This window comes from Acomys russatus, chromosome 24, assembly GCF_903995435.1.
Source record: "Acomys russatus chromosome 24, mAcoRus1.1, whole genome shotgun sequence".
NCBI lineage: Eukaryota > Metazoa > Chordata > Mammalia > Rodentia > Muridae > Acomys > Acomys russatus.
This window is the reverse complement of record NC_067160.1, coordinates 54,575,825-54,595,103: the sequence shown is the minus strand read 5'-3', so window position 1 is coordinate 54,595,103 and position 19,279 is coordinate 54,575,825. Positions and strand designations below refer to the sequence as shown.

At 46.4% G+C, this 19,279-nt stretch overlaps 1 protein-coding gene across 1 annotated transcript; it reads right to left on the bottom strand.

The window, feature by feature from the left end:
* Positions 1–829: 829 nt before the first annotated feature.
* Positions 830–19,121, bottom strand: Gtf3c4 (general transcription factor IIIC subunit 4). The gene is made up of 5 exons (XM_051166968.1): positions 18,613–19,121; positions 10,535–12,358; positions 6,758–6,888; positions 3,165–3,253; positions 830–1,588 (listed from the first exon to the last, which is right to left on the bottom strand). The coding sequence occupies exons 1-5, from the start codon at positions 18,955–18,957 to the stop codon at positions 1,524–1,526; spliced, it is 2,454 nt and encodes an 817-aa protein (XP_051022925.1). The 5' UTR covers positions 18,958–19,121; the 3' UTR covers positions 830–1,523.
* Between the last annotated feature and the right edge of the window lie 158 nt (positions 19,122–19,279).

Here is a 19,279-nt window from a genome sequence, read left to right as displayed (position 1 = left end):
GGCAGCGAGTGCTATGGCACAGTGAGACCCTGTCTCAAAAAAAAAAAAAAAAAGAACAAAACCAAGAGAGACAGAACTTTCCCAATTAACTATTTAAGCTTATGGCTAGGTCCAGCCTATATGCTTCCACAGAGATGTTCTTAAAAACTTGCTAGAGCCTAGAGGGACACACAGGACAGTGTTACATCTGACCACAAACTTTGCTGATGCTCATAACAGCTTTGGGCAGACCTGGTAGTAGGAAGGGACAGCTTCAAGTGTGGGGGTGGACACATCAGGACTTCAGCATGGATACCACCCACTCCTACCTAGACAACAGGAACAAATAACCCAGGCTGAGAGCCCAAGACACTGCAGGGCTGCAGCTTATAAGGCCTCAGTAGAGTCTCTGCTCTAAATGCAGGGCAACAATTTGACGGCTACCCTGAAACAGCTCCCACAGCTGCAACTGAACGTTCCTTCAGCTCCCACACCAAATAGCACAGAAGGTCAAGCTGGAAGAGGCACACTATAAGACTCTCACTCACACTTTTCCAAGGTCCCTCACGGCCCTATATACTGACTCTTGGAGAGGAATTCAGAAACGCACTAGGTTTTTTCCCTTGAGCTGCACATGCTTGCAGCACAGAGCTCAAGGTCCTCTAACTCCATCTTTCTCCAGAATTCTCTAGACCAGCTTTCCCCCAGATACTCATTGAGACGTCTGGATAAGTCAATGTTAAAAACACTGAAGCTTCAATTTAATACTAAAAGAAGAAAATCCTTTCCCTCTATGTACAAATATCTAGGAGAGCACAGTTGGGTATGAAGGGGACTCTGATGAGGAAAGGGTACTCAATCTCTTCTTCCATATTAAGGAGCTGAGTCAGGAAATCTGATAACACAGAGATAAAAATAAATGACAATTATTAACTTGTAATAGTCACCTGATCATTTGATACATTAAGATTGATTTTATTCTTGGCTTCAAAAATATAGTTTTAGGAAAATGTCTTCCATACGCATGAAAACGAGTCAATGGGCAAATGAGTCTGCTGAGCAAACACCAGCCACACATAGCTTTATACACTTCAAGATGTATTGGCACATGGAGTGTCACGTACCAACCAACTTCAGCCCTCTGGGGCCACAGACATCCCAGACCAAAGCAAGGGCTAAAACCTACCTTACAGTAAGGTCCTTAGATTCTCTAGAAGAGACCAGGATGTGTCTAGAAGCAGAGGCTTCTGCTCAAACTGCTTTAGGCAAGACACTTGAAAAGTAAGTGGTCCTCATTGGGTGAGGAGCAGGGGTTGCTAATGATCACCTCAAAATGACTCGAAGTCTCTGTAGTCATTTGGGGATAGCCTTCAGTCCCTGAAGATAGTGTGTGCGCTGGTGAAGTGAGCTCCTGGACGACCTCCCTCCTTCCAGTTAGAAGAGTGTCTCACTGTGCAGCGCCAGGCTTCCTCCAGCACACCTGCTCTTCAGGCTCCGGGCCCTTTTTACAGCTAGGTTCACGCTCCTCCATGCCCTCACTGAACTCAGAAGACAGGAGAATCACAGAAAGGGCAAGGACTCTGCAGCAACCTCTTAATCCAGTCGGGATCTGTGAAGGAAAGCCAGCAGTACCAAGTGTCAGCCTCAGAAAAGACCAACGCAGGACAGCACCCTAGCGAGGGACACGAGCGCAGGGCCCAAGCTATGCGTCCTTGCACAAAGCAGTCCCGTCCTTCATACTCAGCTCCTAACACTGTAAAGGAGGCTGAGCTGTAATAAATGCGTGCTTCCCACAGCTGAGTCTGCGATGAAGGCCAGGGCAATGAGCGGCACTCCAGAAAGGCACCTGTGCTGGCTGTGCTGGCGCCCACCTCTGACCTAGCACTCAGGAGGTAGAAAGGACTGTCTATGGGTTTGAGGCCCACTCTGGTCTTCATAGCAAGTTCCAGGACAGCCAGGACTACATAAGAGACCCTGTCTCAAAAAACAACCAACTAACCAAACCCCAAAAGAAATAAAAAAGCCACCAATGTTCAACTTAATCAGGACTGTACGCAAGCAGTGTATTCACATGTTCTTTTTGTTTCTGAGACAGGGTCTCACTATGTAGTCCAGGCTATCCTTGAACATTCTCTCCATCCTCCTGCCCTAGTCTCCCCAGGGCTGAGATTACAGTGTGTGTTGTTATGCCCAGGTTATAAACCGTGAATGACATTCTTTCATAAATAGGGAATGGCAGCTTTTCAGAAATGCTACCACACAGAAAAGTAGACACGTACCACACAGAAAAGTAGACAAGTACCACACAGAAAAGTAGACACAACAGACCACCATCCTACAGCTGGCCTGTGAAATCTCTGCCCTACTCCAGTTCTGTCCAGATCCATCCTCAGAGCTGAGGTCTTGGTTTGAAACTCCCACCTTGTCTAAACAGTACACCGAGTCTCACTGGTAGTGGCTGCTTAAAAGCTTTCCAAATCATTTAAACTAGCAACAGGGTGCTGATGACCGAGGGAGAACTGAGGTCAATCACAAACAGAAACAGAATCCATGCTGCCAACTAGTAAACCTAGAGATTTAGCAAAAATCAGTTCAGACTGAGTTTTAAGTAGAATACTCTTGCTTTCTGCTGACCATGTTTGATTCTGCACATGTCTCACTGGCCCGGTTGGTTGGAATACAGGGTTAGTGAAGCTCATACCAACAACTGGCATTCTTGTGATTATGGGACGTCTGATCTCTTGCTCGTACCTGAGATCTTATTTCTAGCTAGTGCTTTGAGAAACAGCAATGTGCTAAAGAGTACACAGACCAAGCAAAGTAGACCTTAGTGGCTTCTAGAAGAGCCATTCCTAGTCCAGGTGCAGCAACAATGCTGTTTCTGAATACAGCATCATCTCCAGAGCTATCACCCAAATACAGCTCCTAAACGCTCCCTCGAGCCCGGCCCTAACACTGGATTAAAGACCCTGCTGCAGAAGTGGCCCCACAACAGCCCCCATCCCACCATCAGCTGACACACAGCACACACAACAGGCAGTGTGCGTTCCTGGGTCCATTTGCTAACTGGTTTTGGCTTCGCAGTACCTGCTGAGAGCAGAATGAGTCGCTCTGAACCAAGAGCAGGACACCAAGTGGTGGAGACTCTGACTCCACCCCCACCTCAAGGCTAGGCCAGCACCCACCTTCTGGAGCAGGGTGCCGGGCGATGCTGTCGTGGAGCAAACATCGTCTGTATATCAAGCTCTGGCAGGACTGGTAGGTTAGAAAGCACCTGAAAGAAAACAGAGTTCAGTCAGACCAGGCTCCCTGGGCCCATCAGCACTGGGAAACAGCTGGTGCTGAGACAAATACCCATGGTTATCAGGGCAATGCTTCCTTCTGTGTGGCCAAATCTATGCCATGCTCTGAAGACACACAAAGCCTCTCTGCAGAAAGGCCCAATAGCACCGGGAAAGAGCTCACTCTGGTCCTCCCTAACTGCATTCGTAGTATTGTAAGCAACACTCACCTATCATATGCAAAGCCACTCTCATTAGTTTTTAAGACAGTATAAAGACCATCTTTAAGAATCCTTAGGTCAGTGGCTCTCCATTTGTGAGTTGTGACTCCTGGAAGGTTTTGAACAATCCTTTCACAGGGGTCACCTAAGACCCCTGGAAAACATAAATATTGACATTATGATTCACGACATTATGAAGTAGCAATGAAAAGGATTTTATGGTTGTGTGTGTGTGTGGGGGGGGGATCACCACAACATGAAGAACTGTATTACAGGGTCACACCATTAGGAAGGTTGAGAACCACAGCCTTAGGTAATGGGGCAGAGAGATGGCTCTGAAGGTAAGAATGCTTGCTGTGTCAGCGTAGGGACCTGAGTTCAGATCCCAGCACCAGTGTAATGAGCCAGTTGTGTTCCCAGGTGCATCTGCAGCCCAGTACAGAGCAGGGCGAGAGAGGAGAATCACTGGGGCTTGCTGTCTGCCAACCTAGCAGAAAAGTGTGAGGTTTAGTCCAAAAAGAGACTCAGTGTCAAAGGAATAACTTCTGGACTCTCACGCAAAAGCTGAAATCTCAACCACATGGACCACACATAACACACACACACCTCCCCTTCAAGTATTTTAGATGAAATTAATGGCGCAGAAAGGAAATTAGCAAACTAATAAATGCCCATAAGGTTCAACTCAATTCTGCCCAGTGTACATTTATTGAACAGCAGCCAGAGGCAAGAAAGCAGGGAGGGGATGAGCTGGAAAGAGTGTAACTGGGCTCTGGAGGAAGAATTTCAAGAGGCAGCAGTTTTCAGGTAAGAAGTAGAAAATAGGCAGTCAGGGGAAGCTGACTTAGGTATACAGAAAAAGACTTCACCAGAGAGAAATGATACCAGTGTATTTTGGGATTAACCTTAATCAGAAACATAGAAAACAACTTCTGTAAAACAACCCACAACTATGGGAGGTATGGGCAGGCAGTGATTACCATGTGTGGGCTCTGAGCCCACTGAATTCAGACAAGTACTACCCCCACCCTCCAAAACAAGTCTTTCTATAAGATGGAAATCTCTATGGGGCTGCCCTGTGCGTGGCCACTGTGAGGGTGTGGTCACTTAACAGATGTGCATCTGTCCTAATTTATCTGGCAAGCTGACTGCTCAACAGATGCTACTTTGATTACAAGCCTAAAATTTACACAGCACTAGATTGCTAATCATTCTTTTCCTTCAAGGAGAAAACAGTCTGAACACCAAACTAGAAAACAAATGTGCCAATAAAGGAAGGAATCATAGAGCACTCTCATGATTGAAAGCTCCAGCTCCACCTCCATAAAAATGGAGTCCTGGTTGTGTGATGGTGGCGCATGCCTTTAATCCCAGCATTCGGGAGACAGAGGCAAGCAGATTTCTGAGTTTGAGGCCAGCCCGGTCTACAGAGTAAGTTCTACGATAGCCAAGGCTACACAGGAAAACCCTGTCTCAACACTCCCCTCCGCCCCCAAAAAACAGAGAGAATGGAATCCTGGTTGGGCATGGTAGCACACGCCTGGGAGGTTGAGGCAGGAGGATCATTTCAAGCAAGCCTAACAATATAGTGAGATCTGGCAACAAAACACACATACAAAATTAAGATAGAAAATGAATGAGTAAATGCTGTGTGTAGCACAGTCCTGCTTTAGTTAAACAAATCTAACACTTCTGCTTTAGTCTCTGCTCACAGAACTGCCTAGTCCAAAGGAAGGGTAACTAGGCAAAGGTGTAAAAGAGGCTTGTGTGGTGGTGCACACCTTTGATGCCAGCACTCAGGAAGCACACAGGCAGATAGATCTCTGTGAGTTCAAGGCCAGGTTCAGCTGCAGTGAAACCCTATCTTTAAAAAAGAAAGAAAGAGCCGGGCATGGTGGCACACGCCTATAATCCAAGCACTAGGGAGGAAGAGGCAGGCAGATCTCTGTGAATTCGAGTCCAGCCAGGTCTGGTCTACAGGGCTAGTCCAGGACAGCCAGGGATACACAGAGAAACCCTGTGTCAAACTCACCCTTCCCCCTAAAAGGAAAGAAAGAATAGAATGTGGTTATAAGGAGAAAAATAGCTAAGCAGAGGAATACAGAGCACTAGATGGGGGGGAGTTCTCCTGGATGGAGAAATGTGGGGGCTGAGCTCAGAGCAAGGATGAAGGCTTGGAGAGGCACGAACAGGCTGTGAAGAGGCTGCCTTTAATCCCAGCACTTGGGAAGGCAGAGGCAGGTGGACTGCTCTGAGTTCAAAGCCAGCCTGGTCTACAAAACGAGTCCAGGATAGTCAAGACTACACAGAGAGACCCTGTCTCAAAAAACCAAGGAAGGCAGGAAGGAGAGAAAGGAAAAGGGGGAAAAAAAAAAAAAAAAAAAAAGAAAAGAAAAGAAAAGAGAAATGGTCAATTCCTGGAGAGCTTCTGTTGGTTTTGCAGGATTGTGCCTTGCAAATTCTAGAAAGTATACTCTATCAGGGACCCGTATCCCTAGTGGAGAGGACTGAGGACTGATGTAACAAGAGCTGACAAAGACTGAGCACTGTGACTACAACCGCAGAGAACAGATGGAGGGGATGAGGATGGAAGCAGCAGGCCCAGGAGGAAGATAGCTGCTATCATGAACTCGGACAATGATGGTATCTGGGCCAGGGCTGTGGAGGCAGAATTCCATATGAAGTGCTGAGGCAACACTTAAATAAGAATGCCAGACAGGCAGGAAGTTAACTTGCAAGTCTGGACTGAAGCAGACACAGGCATCTCTGTGTACAAGCAATAAGAGAACACTTCAGAAATGGTAATGACCAAAGGACAGACCTAAGGCTAGGCAGTGAGGAGAGGGGGCTGGAGGAAAGGTAGGCAGCACGGTATCTTGGGAGAAGGTGATGAAGTAGCTCATGGAGGAGGCGACAGCAAAATTGAGGGCCCACCAAGTTCACCCCTGTGGGCAGACTACCAGGACAAGAAGAGGTAGCAAAGTTTCTTTATTACGCAAACCCTTTGTTTTTGCTGACGATTTCACACATGCATATAATGTACTCTGATCATTCTCTCCCATGCCCTCTCATCTCTTCTCCCGTGCCTGTTAAGACACTCTTCTCCTTTTCTTATGAAACTTAACCAAAAAAGGAGTACACAAGTATGACTCTTAAGACCCAAACCTTGCAAGCCAAGCAAGCCAGACAGTTCTATCCACCAAGCACATAAGCCCGTGATGTTGCTCTGTGCTACACAAAACTTAGGCACGAGGGCAAGCAGCTGTGGGGGCTTACCGGAGCCAGATGTGTCCGTTGGAACACACAGCTTGCTTGCGATCTGTGAATGGTAAGACCTCCTTACACAGACTGCAGCGCTCAGGGAAGGTCTGCTTGTTCATCTTCTTGGAGATATGTCCAATCAAGACCTGGTAAGACACCACGGGTGGCAGAGTGGGGGGTGAGCATGAGTTCTGAGAGCAAAGGCTATTCACAACGAGTACAGGATTTGCCAGCACACGAGCATTGTGCCTCTAAAGGCTAAGCTGCTATCCAGAGAGGTCAAAATCTGCACCTTCACCAGTATCTCCAGTATCAGCAGCAAAGTGAACTAAGTAGATCCTCGACCTTTAGGGTGAACTCTTAACCTCCACGGAGAAACCTCTGAAAACCAAGCCCTCCTTTCTTGCTGTTTTATAGTTTTAGTAAGGAAAAAAAATCATAATTTCCCTAGGCAAAAAAATATATATAGATGTTTCGTCTTTAAAAGCAATTTATTTTCAAGATTTTGTTTGTGTGTACCACTTGTATGCGGATGCCCACAGGGGATCCCTTGAAGCTGGAGCTACAGTGGCTGTGAATCGCCAAGTGGGTGCTGGGAACAACCTGGGTTCTCTAGAAGAACAGTAGGTGTTTTTAACTGCTGGTCCATTTCTCCAGCCTGTAATGTTTATTAGTCTTTTGTCATAGACAGTAAAAAGACAATCAGGATTTAAGAAAAAATTACTTTTCCTTCTGATGGCTCAACGAGGATGGTCTAGTAGCCCCTGCCCCTGAGATAACCTGCTGAGTGACACAGCAAGGGGGAGTAGGTGCTTCTCTCAGCCTTACTACGGGAAGCGTGTGTGTGTGTGTGTGTGTGTGTGTGTGTGTGTGTGTGTGTGTGTGTGCGTGTGCGCGCATGTGTGTTGATGGTCCTGGGACTGAATGTGGGGCCTTGCATATTCTAGGCAAGCACTACCACTGAGCGCCACACCTGTCTCTTCTCATTTTAATTCTATGTCAGGGTCGCAGTAAGCAGTCTTGAACTTGCTATACTCCTACCTCAGCCTCTGGAGCAGCTGGATTAGATTATACGTCTGTGCTTCCAGACCTGGTTTAAGATTACATTCTTTAAAGAAAAATGTTTGAAAAAACATACATCTATTTATATTATTTGTTGGAACGCGAGTGTGCACGCACACACACCCACACACTCACTGCTATAGAGGCAAGGGATATACCAACTCTTAAACCCCTTCTTTTACTACTAACTTGAGTCCTTCCTGCATTTGAATGTATTTCTTTTTTTTAAATTTTTTTTATTTATTTACTTTACATCCTGATTGCAGCTCCCCTCCTTTCCTCCCAGTCCCCTCCCTCCTCAGTTAGAATGTATTTATGCTTTTCCTCTTCTGGCAGTTTACAAGATTTTGAACTTCAGGCTAATTTACTCCATCAAATCTCAAAGGGTATCTATCTTAACTCGCCATTTCAACTCTTCAGTGTATAATTGCAAATTTTTGTGGTTTTTTTTCCTTTTCTTTTCTTTTTTGATGGAATCCCACTAGGTAGCCTCTGTTGCCCTGGAACTCATTCTATAGACCAGGCTACTTGTCTCTGCCTCCTGAGTGCTGGGAATAGAGACATGTGCCACCATACTCAGATTAATTTACAGATTTAAATTACCTCTTGGTCTTACTTTTTGGCCTTTAGAATTCTAACTTATAGTCCTTCACATGCAGGACAAACGCCCGTCCTCCTCTTGTCCAGATATGCCTAGCATTCCAACAGTGTACAGCAGTGAAGATGGCCAGTGTTCTAGAGTGGAGCAGAATTGGGCCTAAGTTCTATATGAGGAAGAGCTGTTTCTCTTTATTCTTTGTGGCCTCCCATCACGAAAGCCAACTGTTTAATTTGACTCATGCATTTAAAAAATATATTTATTTATTTATTTATTATCATGTATACAGTGTTCTGCCTGCAAGCATGCCTGCAGGCCAGAAGAGCCCATCAGATCACATTATAGATGGTTGTGAGCTACCGTGTGGTTGCTAGGAATTGAACTCAGGACCTGTGCTGTTAACCACTGAGCCATCTCTCCAGTCTGACTAATCTTTCTCAAGGAGGGGGTTGAAAATGCTTAATCTTGCTGGGCGATGGTGGTGCACACCTTTAATCCCAGCACTTGGGAGGCAGAGGCGGACGGATCGCTGTGAGTTTGAGGCCAGCCTGGTCTACAAAGCGAGTTCAGGGCAGTCAAGGTTACACAGAGAAACCCTGTCTCCAAAAAACCAAAAATAAAAATAAATGCTTAATCTTTTTTATGTATAAAACACAAACAAGCTTATGAGACAAAACCAAGTACACAATAGGTCTGTGGCATTAACTATTAACAAGTCATGGGCAGGAACTAGGAGAGGGAAAAGTGGGGCAGTTAGGAATGAAAAACAGGTTAAGAAGCGCATATTACACACTCAGTAGTCACGGAACATCTAAAACTGCAGTAAAATTAACACCTGTGTAGCCTTGGCTGTCCTGGACTCACTTTGTAGATCAGGCTGGCCTTGAACTCACAGCAATCCATCTGCCTCTGGCTCTGCCTCCCAAATACTGAGATTAAAGGCATGAGCCACCACTGCCAAGCCCTTTTTCTTTTAGATGGAGGTTTCTCTTGGACTTAGTTAGTTGATCAGGCTGGGCTCAAAGGACACAAAAGTCATTCTTTTACTCAGAACTGAGATGGCTGCCGCAAAGTATGATTCAATCCTCCCATTTTCATATTGACTTAGCCCAAACCACATGGGTCTGCAAGCACACAGCATTCTAAACAAGAATCCTAAAGGTAAGAACCCCATTACCTTCCATAAATGCTTTTGTTAGTATATCACAAATTATTTATACAAATTCTAAACAGTGCCATGACAGTGAAAAACAATACGCTTCCAGACAATTTAGAACACAAGAAACAAGATTTAAACATTTATTTTTAAAGAAGAAAAGTGACATCCATGACCAGTGCCACTGTAACTGTCCTGTGGGCAGCAGTTTCAAGGGCAGACAAATACACTGAGAATGACATGGCAGGGACAAAACTATCCGGATGTCTCATTTTCAGTGAGCCTTTAGGCAGTGAGCACCAATCTCCAGAGTGAGGGAACAGACTTGTGCTTTAACCTTTCCGTGCACAGCCTGCTCGTCGGTAAGAACTCTGTAGGATTCAGCAGCTCTAACCAAGCCCTGAGAAAGCCTGGGAAGCTAGCTAACAGTTTCTTTTCTGCAAGAATCTTCAGAGCCCCCAGGATGAGAGCTGCCATCAGGAACCTTACTGAGGAGCACATCCTACCACATTCCTTACTCTTGTGGCCATCCTGGTCTCTGGGGGACCTTGAAGCCTGTGGAATACACTACAGACACTGTTCCAGTAGCAAAATAAACAGGACAGCCCAGCTTAAGAAAATAAACTGGACTTAACAATGCCCAGCCTCAAGCCTTTCAAATAGAAAACATGCAACACAGTAAACCTTTGTACGACACGAGGAAGAGAGCACAGGTGGGCGTCTCCACTGCTGTGACTGCCCATCACACACTATCTGTCACTGCAGCCTCCTTAGCTCATCCACAGCCTGGCAAACCCTGCGCATCAGTCAAAGGCACATGACTGGAAGAAACTGTGTCCTCGGCATCAATCCATATTTCCCATCTCTTCCTTCATACCTCAAGCCAATCAGTTACCTCAATAATTCCAATGGGAAAGTCAACCCTAGTGAGAAGGGCAGAGGGTTCACAGGACGAGCAGTTTTGACAGACACCTACCTGTGCTGTTCTGTCATCGTAATCTTCGTGAGACATCAGGAAGTTGCAGAGGCCCCTGGTGGGTATGCTGGTGTTCTCTGTGATCCAGGTGTGCAGGTACACTTCTCCGAGGACCCTCTTCATGTGCTCCCTGGTCAGGTGCATCTCCACAGCCTCAATCTTCCCTTGGATCTCAAGGAGCTTTTCCTCTATGGGTTCACGGCCTCCGCTATCTCCTATGGCAGTGGCTGAGTCCTCAGGGGCCTCCTCTGTGTCACCGTCTTTGCTCCTGTCCTGCAGGCCAGCCTTAGTACCTTGCTTGGAAGTACCTTCTTCTTGCTGCTCATCCTCACCATCGCCCATCCCAGGTGAGTCAACCAGTAAGATTTTTGAGTCCTCATGGGTGGGTTTCCATAAGGCCTCTGAAGGGGATTTCTGCATTGACTGATACAAAATCCTTAGGAGGAAAAGCTTAAAACGCCAAAAATAGGTAACCCCACTGCTTTCAATCTTTTTTTCCAAAGCTTCATGTAAAAACTGAGGGATATGTTTATCTTTTAAAATTTTCCAGCGGACTAGGTCGATCAAGTCTACCTGCTTAAAGAGATTCTGAACAGAAGACTCCAGGAGCTGAGCAGCTGCCTCTTCAAAGGACTTGAGAGTAACAAACTGGACCTGGTAGTTCTTGTTCACAGGATGGAGGCCATTGATCATGCCCTCCGTGGTGATGATGGCCAGATAAGCACCACAGGGGCTCACTGCAATGCCGTGAGTCCTCACCGAGCCAAATATATCTGAGAGTTTTATCAGCTGGTGCTCAAACTTTAATGCAACATCTGTGAAAATGGGGATCAGCTGCCTCACCTTCCCATCACTAGAGCAGGTGTACACCGTTCCATTCTGCTTGTCTGCAGTGATGGAGACGATGGGCAGCGAGTGGAGGCCTGTGACATGGGAATTGTGAACATTCAGGCCTGCCTTGGAGATCAGAAGAAGACACCAGAACACATAGGAGCCTCGTGCAGCTACCACCAAGCTACAGCTACACTTCTGGTAAGGATGGTAAAGTGGCACACATTTGATGCTATGCACAGGCAACTGGTCCATTTCTTTCCACAAGACAACAGGCTGTCTCAAAGTAAAGTAGCCTTTGACTGCTTTGAGATTGACAGGGAGAATTTTTACAGGTCCGAAAGCACTGCCCACAATAAGGCCACTCATTTTTCGATTATTGTGCTCATATTCCCACCAAAACAAAACACTGGGGGAGCTGATTCCTGACTCAATGGTGTTGCACGAGGAGATGGACTCCTTCCCCACAAACGGCAGCTGAAACTGCCACACGGCTATATTCCCATTCTCAAAGAGGACAGCCAAGAGCACACTGCTCACATCCCGGCACTCGTTGTTGTGCTTGACTTGCTGAGTGGTGCAGATCCCTGACCATTCCATTCTGACCGGAGTCTGCATGCTGTGCCTCCTCTGAAACTCAGCAAAATCCCCGAGATTTCCTTCAGGAGCCTCAGTTTTAGAGAGTCTATAACTGGTCTCATAAAGACGTTCTCCATAAATCTCAGTCAGATCAACCAGCTGAACCCACTGCAGTCTGTTGAGGTTCACCTGCACAGTCAGGCGATTGTCCATGGTCAGTGCTGCCAAGAGGCACCTGCCATTTGCATCACAACCCATGGGAGACCAGGTAGTGTACTTGAAGCCCCGCATTGGGGGCAGTGCCTTCCCATCAGGGTTGAACATCCTGTCCAACATGAAAGTCTGGCTGATGGTAGGATCTTTAGAGGAAGCAAACTTTTCCTTGCACTCAGCAACTTCTGTTTTTGAGCCAACCTGAAAATAAGAGACAGAAGCTAGCAGATAAATATTCACCCATAGTTAACTGATTTACATTAACACACAAAATAATTTTATATTACACATACTATTTACTACACATACTGATTCTGTTAACGTTGGCATTATGTACATTTAAAAGATCAAATACCAGGTGTGGTGATGCACACCAAGCACACTGGAAGCTAAGGCAGGAAGGTCATATCAGCCAGCTGAAGCTAGGTAAAACAAACAAAACAAAACAAAAACAATGATTTAAAAAAAATTTTAAATCAAATATGTTTAAAGATTAAATATGCGTTTACTCAAAGAAATGATTTAAAAAAAAAAAAAAGACTTAGAATAAGTTCATGGCTTGTCTATATTCTTTTTAGAACTGGCCTATGGAACAGATACTGATCCACAGAGTGAGGGAACACTAGGCTGAGCTAGTTACAAAACAGCAAGTTTTAAATGTTAAGGAAACACTGTATTCATTTTTGCTACAATTGGATATTAGGATTTTTATGACAGCTCTGTGACACATCCTGAAGATCATGCCAAAGGCCTCATGTATGCTAAGTGAGTGTTCTGCCACTGAGTTACACCCTCACCCCATGAAGGCAACGTCTCTCTCGTTTCTGCCCTGCTTGTGTATGGCAGGTTAGGTGGCTGGTCAACTTCCTCATGATTCTTCCATCTTACTTTGGGTATTGGGATTACAGACGGAAGCCATCTCCTTGGGCTTTTTCATGTGTGTTCCGGGGACTGCACCAGTCATCCAGCTTGTGCTTTGCACCTGCTAAACCTCCTTCCTGGCCAGCTCCAGGCCTTCCCACCTGCAGCGTCTTTAGCAAATCACACACATTGCCTTGGCTACTCTTGCTACAAGTAAGCCGGCTCCCATGAGACGTCTCTCGTCCACCCACTGCTTCTCCTGGCTCCCTTGCCCGACCTGCTCCTTCCTGTCTGTCCTACCAGGTCTAACCTCACGAGGCCCTTCTCAGATCAGTCTAGCTTTGCTTCATCACTGCCTTGTCTGGGTCTGCAACATGTATCACATGCTCAGCCAAATGATGAAAGCTCTGTAAAAAGAGTTTAAAGTAAAGACAGAGGGAGCTATAAATGACTAAAATTAAAGCCAGGAAGGCTAAGGCCCAAAAAGCATAGGTCAATCTGAAGATATTTCGACTAAACTGAAGGTAGGAATAACTGCATCAACTGTTTTTAGAAAAATGGATAAAGACATGGTGGCACATATCTGTAATCATACCATTTGGAACACAGGACCTGGAGTATCACCCCAGCAAGTTCCAGGCCAGTTGGGGATATATGGCCAGATTTTACCTCAAAAAGCCAAAGAAAACAAAGTAAAAAACGTAGACTCTTTCCATTTTGATTTTAGTGCCAATCTTTTTAAGAAATGGAAAGGGCATGACATGATTAAGGGGAGTCCAAGTCCTCTTAGTATATGGATTATTTAAGTGGCTTGAGGTTAAGTTCCCAAGTGCTGAAGTTATGCTCTAAAACACAGGCAAAACTTGGAAAATACTCACTAAGAACCAGTGCCTACATTCTAGCAAAGTCTGAGCCATCGCAGATGTCAGTTTTAAAAGATCTTGCAAATGATAAGTGCACAGAGCTGTCAAGCATAATTAATAACAAAATTCCTCAATGTGTTGCAGTGAATGCTATGTGAGACAGCAATGGAGCTGGGGAGGTGGCTCAGTGAGAAAGAGTTTGTCCTGCAAGCACAAGGAACTGAACGCAAGCCCAGAGCTCATGGAAAGCGCTGGGTACAGTACGTGCCTGCAGGCTTGGGAAGTGAGGTGGAGGGAGCAGATTCCTAGAGCCCACAAGCCAACTCTTCTAAAAGCCATTAGAGAACGCTATCCTAACGTCTTCCTAAAATGAGGTCTATGGACAGCTAGGTTTTGGAAATGTTTAATATTACTCACCATTCCTCCTAGAAGAACTAAAATGCCTTGTCCAGGGAGGCATTGTAGAGACATAGTTAACCAGAGCTAGGTAACCTTCTTTTTAACCTTTTAAACCTTTGCCGGGTGTGGCGGGGCACACCTTTAATCCCAGCACTTGGGAGGCAGAGGCAGGCAGATCGCTGTGAGTTCAAGGTCAGCCTGGTATACAAAGCGAGTCCAGGATAGCCAAGATAACATAGAGAAACCCTGTCTCGAAACCGCCTTCCCCCTCCCCCCACCAAAAAAGTAGAGCCTTCTGTAACAGAACTTGTTAAGGTAACCCTCCCTAGCACATAAGGTATCAATTGGCTATGAAGGTATGTTCCTGTATACAGTGTTCTACCTGCAGGCCAGAAGAGAGCACCAGATTTCGTTGTATATGGTTGTGAGCCATCATGTGGTTGCTGGGAATTGAACTCAGGATCTTTGGAAGAGCAGGCAGTTCTCTTAACCTCTGAGCCATCTCTCCAGCCTGAAGGTGCGAAAGTGCCTGTCCCTGTATTCTCAATTGCTAATTGCTCCTCCAGGCTGGCAAGATTCTTAAATGCTTGCTGCTTCTTACCTACCCAAAAAGTAAGGCAGGCTGCCTATGGGGAGGAATCTCTCCCACTATGCTAATAGCTTTTTTGAGAATAAGTGTGGCTTTTGAGCAGTAAGTGCTGGTGTGGAAGAGAATAGAGGAGAGGCAGAGAGCTGGAGTGGCAAGGAAATCAGGCTATGTTAGACGGGCTGAGGGATGCCCCAGCAAACAGGCCTTATACTGCACAGATGTCTCAGTGTCTTTATTATTAAACCCTAAGTGGGCCCTGAAAGCCCTGCAATAAGAAAGGTAGCTAAAATATCCTAACTGTATGGCATCTAGAGATGGAGGACAGCACTGATCTGGACCAGCAGGGGAAACCCCAGCAGTTTTGTGTAGTGATTTCTAATACCTCCTGAAAGTCGAGTTTCCAGAGGCTGATAGAGCGTATCACTCAATCGTATAACTCTTGAGTTTCAAACCGACCAGCCCCACATGAAAGCTGATCAGGAAGCCTCATTGGAATCTTCAAGTAGCAGGTAGCTACTTGAAACACAGGATGTGTGATTTCCAAACACAGGCAATAGTCATTTCATGTAATACATACAGATAACACTCCTGTAACGATACACAATACAACTAGGTCATAAACAGCATGAGGATTTGGAATTCTATCAGTCTAGTGGGAACAAACTGAGACATTCTGTTTTTAGGATGTATTTTTCATATGTATGAATGCTTGCCTGTATATATGTATTTGCCTTATTTCACTATCAAGATAGTAACTTACAAACAGCTGACAAACAATGTTTGCGCTGTGATTTAACAGACTCACAGACCAACCACTTCAAAAAAGCTTCAGTGTTTAGAGCTTTAGCTGCGTTACATACTAAAATCTTTTCCTAGGCTACAAATTATCTGCTATTTGAGTTGAAGCAATAGCTAGTGGGGCAACGCTGAACACACCTGAATCTTTAGGGAGTACCAGTGTATGCAGGGGACAGGACTGACTGATCTCTTTATATTTCATACCATTGCATCAATAAAGACCTCTAGTGTAACTCCTTATCAATTAGAGGGCTATATAGAGATTTCTGCTACTATTTAAACTGTGGCAAATGTCAAATGTAGCAAAATGTCAGTCAGTTTATCAGAATCTTACTGTCACCTTCAAATCCACACTTCCAACATTAGCCCAGACTTTCCCTTCATGCTTGGAGAGTTGAATTCTACTCTTATCTTATGCACTAACATGCATTCAGTGGTAATGCTATATGCTGTGATGTTCCTTGGGGCTTTTTTTTTTTTAAAGACAGGGTTTCTCTGGCAATCTTGATTTACTTTGTAGACCAGGCTGGCCTGGAACTCACAGCGATCCACCTGCCTCTGCCTCCCTGAGTGCTGGGATTAAAGGTGTGCACTACCATACCAGCTTGATGTTTTGTGTATGTATTAAACATAATTCTCCATAAAACTTAAACAAGGTGCCGGGCGTGGTGGTGCACGCCTTTAATCTCAGCACTCAGGAGGCAGAGGCAGGCAGATCACTGTGAGTTTGAGGCCAGCCTGGTCTACAAAGCGAGTCCAGGACAGCCAAGGCTACACACAGAAACCCTGTCTCAGGGAAAAACAAAAACAAAAAACAAACAAAAACAAACAAACAAACAAAAAAAACCAACCTTAAACAAGGCAGGTTTTACTTTTTATGTTTTATAGCTAGGTCTATCTGTGCCAAGCCGTCTCTTTACTCTCAGCCCAGCAGTCATTTGCTTACTCTGGCCCAGGCAGTCTCACACTCTTCAACTATATTAGCTCACTCTATTCTCATGAAACTGAAATAGCACTCAAGAAACTTCCTGAACTAACCAGCCCAGTCCCTAAACTGGTGTCATTTTCTCTAACTCTAGAAGAAATATTTCAGCTCCAGGTGCTCTAGCAATATTCAGACAACAGTTACACACAGTAACTTAGGATCTGTGTGCAGGAGCTGGATGCCTCACTTGCTACCTTGGATGGACTTGGAGTTTCCTGATAAACGCTACCATTTCTTAGGACTGCCACAGATTCAGTGGCCTTCCTTGACTAAGTGCCTCCCCTTGCTATGCTTTCGTTAAACTGTCTCAGTTAAACATTCAACGTTAGACATAGAGACACTGACTTTCTCTAGCTGGTGGGCACTGGAGTATGTACTGAAATAGTAAGTTCTTTTTCAGCAGAGGATGCAGCTGTTAGAGCTCCTTTCTTCAGTTTCCCTCCTATGTGTGCCACTTAAACAGCACTGCCAGCACCTACCTAATTTGTTTGAATCATTTCACTCAGATCTTAAATGGTTCAGTCAGTCAAGTTGACTAACTACTTAATTCAATCTGTAAACCTGTAATCCCAGGTAGAATTACCAAGGTCAAGATGCTATTAAGAGAAAAAGAAAGGAGGTGGGGGGAAGAAAAAAAGAAAAAAGAAAAAGAAAAGTAAGATGAAAGGTGTATTACCCACTTCAACACTGTTTGAAATTTGAATCAAGTGTGCTAAAAAGCAAGGGCTACTCAAACGGTAGCCTGACTAATGGCCTATGTTTGGAATGGCTGTCTAGAAGAGTATGGAAATCTTTACTTTCAAATACGCATACTAGCCGGGCGTGGTGGCGCACGCCTCTAATCCCAGCACTCGGGAGGCAGAGGCAGGCGGATCTCTGTGAGTTCGAGGCTAGGCTGGCCTACAAAGTGAGTCCAGGATGGCCAAGGCTACACAGAGAAACCCTGTCTCGAAAAACAAAAAAATAAAAAGTAAATTAACATACTGAGATATCTTTATAGCATTCTTTGCTACAAGACATCATTTGTTCATAGCCTGCCAAAGAATGTAAATTCCTCGAGGGCAGAGCCTGTCTCTACTCTGACATCTCAGAACCTCACCGGGTACCTACTCACTCACTCACTCACTCACACACTTTAAACAGATTATGTCCTGCATATACATACAGAACTATAAATAAAATAAAAGTGAGCTTTTACATTTCTAGGCCACGGAAAGGAAAAACATCAGTCATTACTTTAAATGTTATATTAACACAATACAACTTTAGAAACTCTATAAAGCTCTCGGGCCAACTTGGGTTATATGAAGTTGAAGGTACTAAATTTACAGAGGCCATGGAGGTCTAAGCACTGCATGTTCTCCGAGGTTTTAATTGTCGCCTCACTTGCAATGATTTAGAGTATAAACCGTTATTTACCTCTCTACCCAAGGAGACACAAGGGCCATTCACCATGAAATCGTCAAACAGGTAAGACCACGAAATAGACCAGTTTTTCCTCTCAAAGCAAAAGTGGCGCGAGGGAAGGACGCGTGCAATACTGTATAAAAACAAAGCCAGCCCAGGGCCTCAGGGAGTTGGCCCCAGACAATGGGAGCCACGGTGGAGACAGGTCGGGGGTTGGGTCAACTGGGGGTGGAGTCACAGGAGCACAGAAAGCACCCGCGCAATCGGCGCCAACTGCCCCGCCAGGAAAGAAGGACTGGACGGCAGAACCCGCCTCGGGGTCGCGGGGGCTCGTATTGGTGAAGGAAAGTGCGTGGTAACAGCGGAACAGCCTGCAAGGCTTCTAAAAAAGCCGGGGCGATGCTGGTCCCTTCATTGCAATGAGTTTGATGCGCAGGGAATCCTAGAACCAGGTGCGGGACAGGCTTCCCTTGGGATCCGCGACGCGTCCGCGGGAGACCCGCGGGAGAAGCGCAGGCGCTGAGCCCGAGGTTGAGCCGTGGAGGGGACTTACCTTGAGGAGGCAGCTGTTGAGAGGTGCCGGCACCGAGGTGCGGTGGATCACCAGGTCCTGGCCTGGGTTGTGCACATCGCAGATGAGCTCCAGCACGGCGATGCTGCGGGCCGTGGACACAGACACGCGGTGGTCCTCAGACCAGGCTAGCGGCTCCAACCCGCTCACCGCATACTGCAGCTTCACGGCAGGCTCCCGCCGTGTCACCATGAGGCGGAACGCGGCGCTGGGCCCGGGGGCCGCGTCGGCCGCCGGTTCCTTCCCGCCCCCTTCGCCCTCCTCCTCTGCGGACGGCGAGGGCTCGTCGGCCTTGGGCCCCACCAGGGCCTGCTCCGCCTCGCTCATCTTCCTCGGGCCGCAGAGATCGGGTTCCCCGGGCGCACCGAGCGCTCGCCACCGTCCCCTGACCGCTACCCCCAGCGCCCTCCGCGGCCGTAAGCGCCCCTCAGGCCCAGAGCGCCACCGAGCCAGAAAGGACCCCGCCGTTGCTAGGCAACGCCATCCTGCTAGGTGGCCGTGGAACTGCCTGTCTGGAAAGTGCGCTCCGGGAGGGCTGACCCGCGGCGCGCCTGAAGCAGAGAGGAGAAGGTGGGAGCTTCGGAGAGCCTCTTTCCTAGTCACCAGATGTTAGTCACCCGACTAACAACCCGCGGGGGAGTGAGCCTCC

Coding starts and splice junctions, on each gene's coding strand:
- Gtf3c4 (XM_051166968.1), bottom strand. CDS start 18,957: ATGAGCGAGGCGGAGCAGGCCCTGGTGGGGCCCAAGGCCGACGAGCCC. Junction 6,889..10,534: donor ACGATGACAGAACAGCACAG/GTAGGTGTCTGT, acceptor GTGTCTTACCAG/GTCTTGATTGGACATATCTC. Junction 3,254..6,757: donor AACGGACACATCTGGCTCCG/GTAAGCCCCCAC, acceptor GTTTTCTTTCAG/GTGCTTTCTAACCTACCAGT.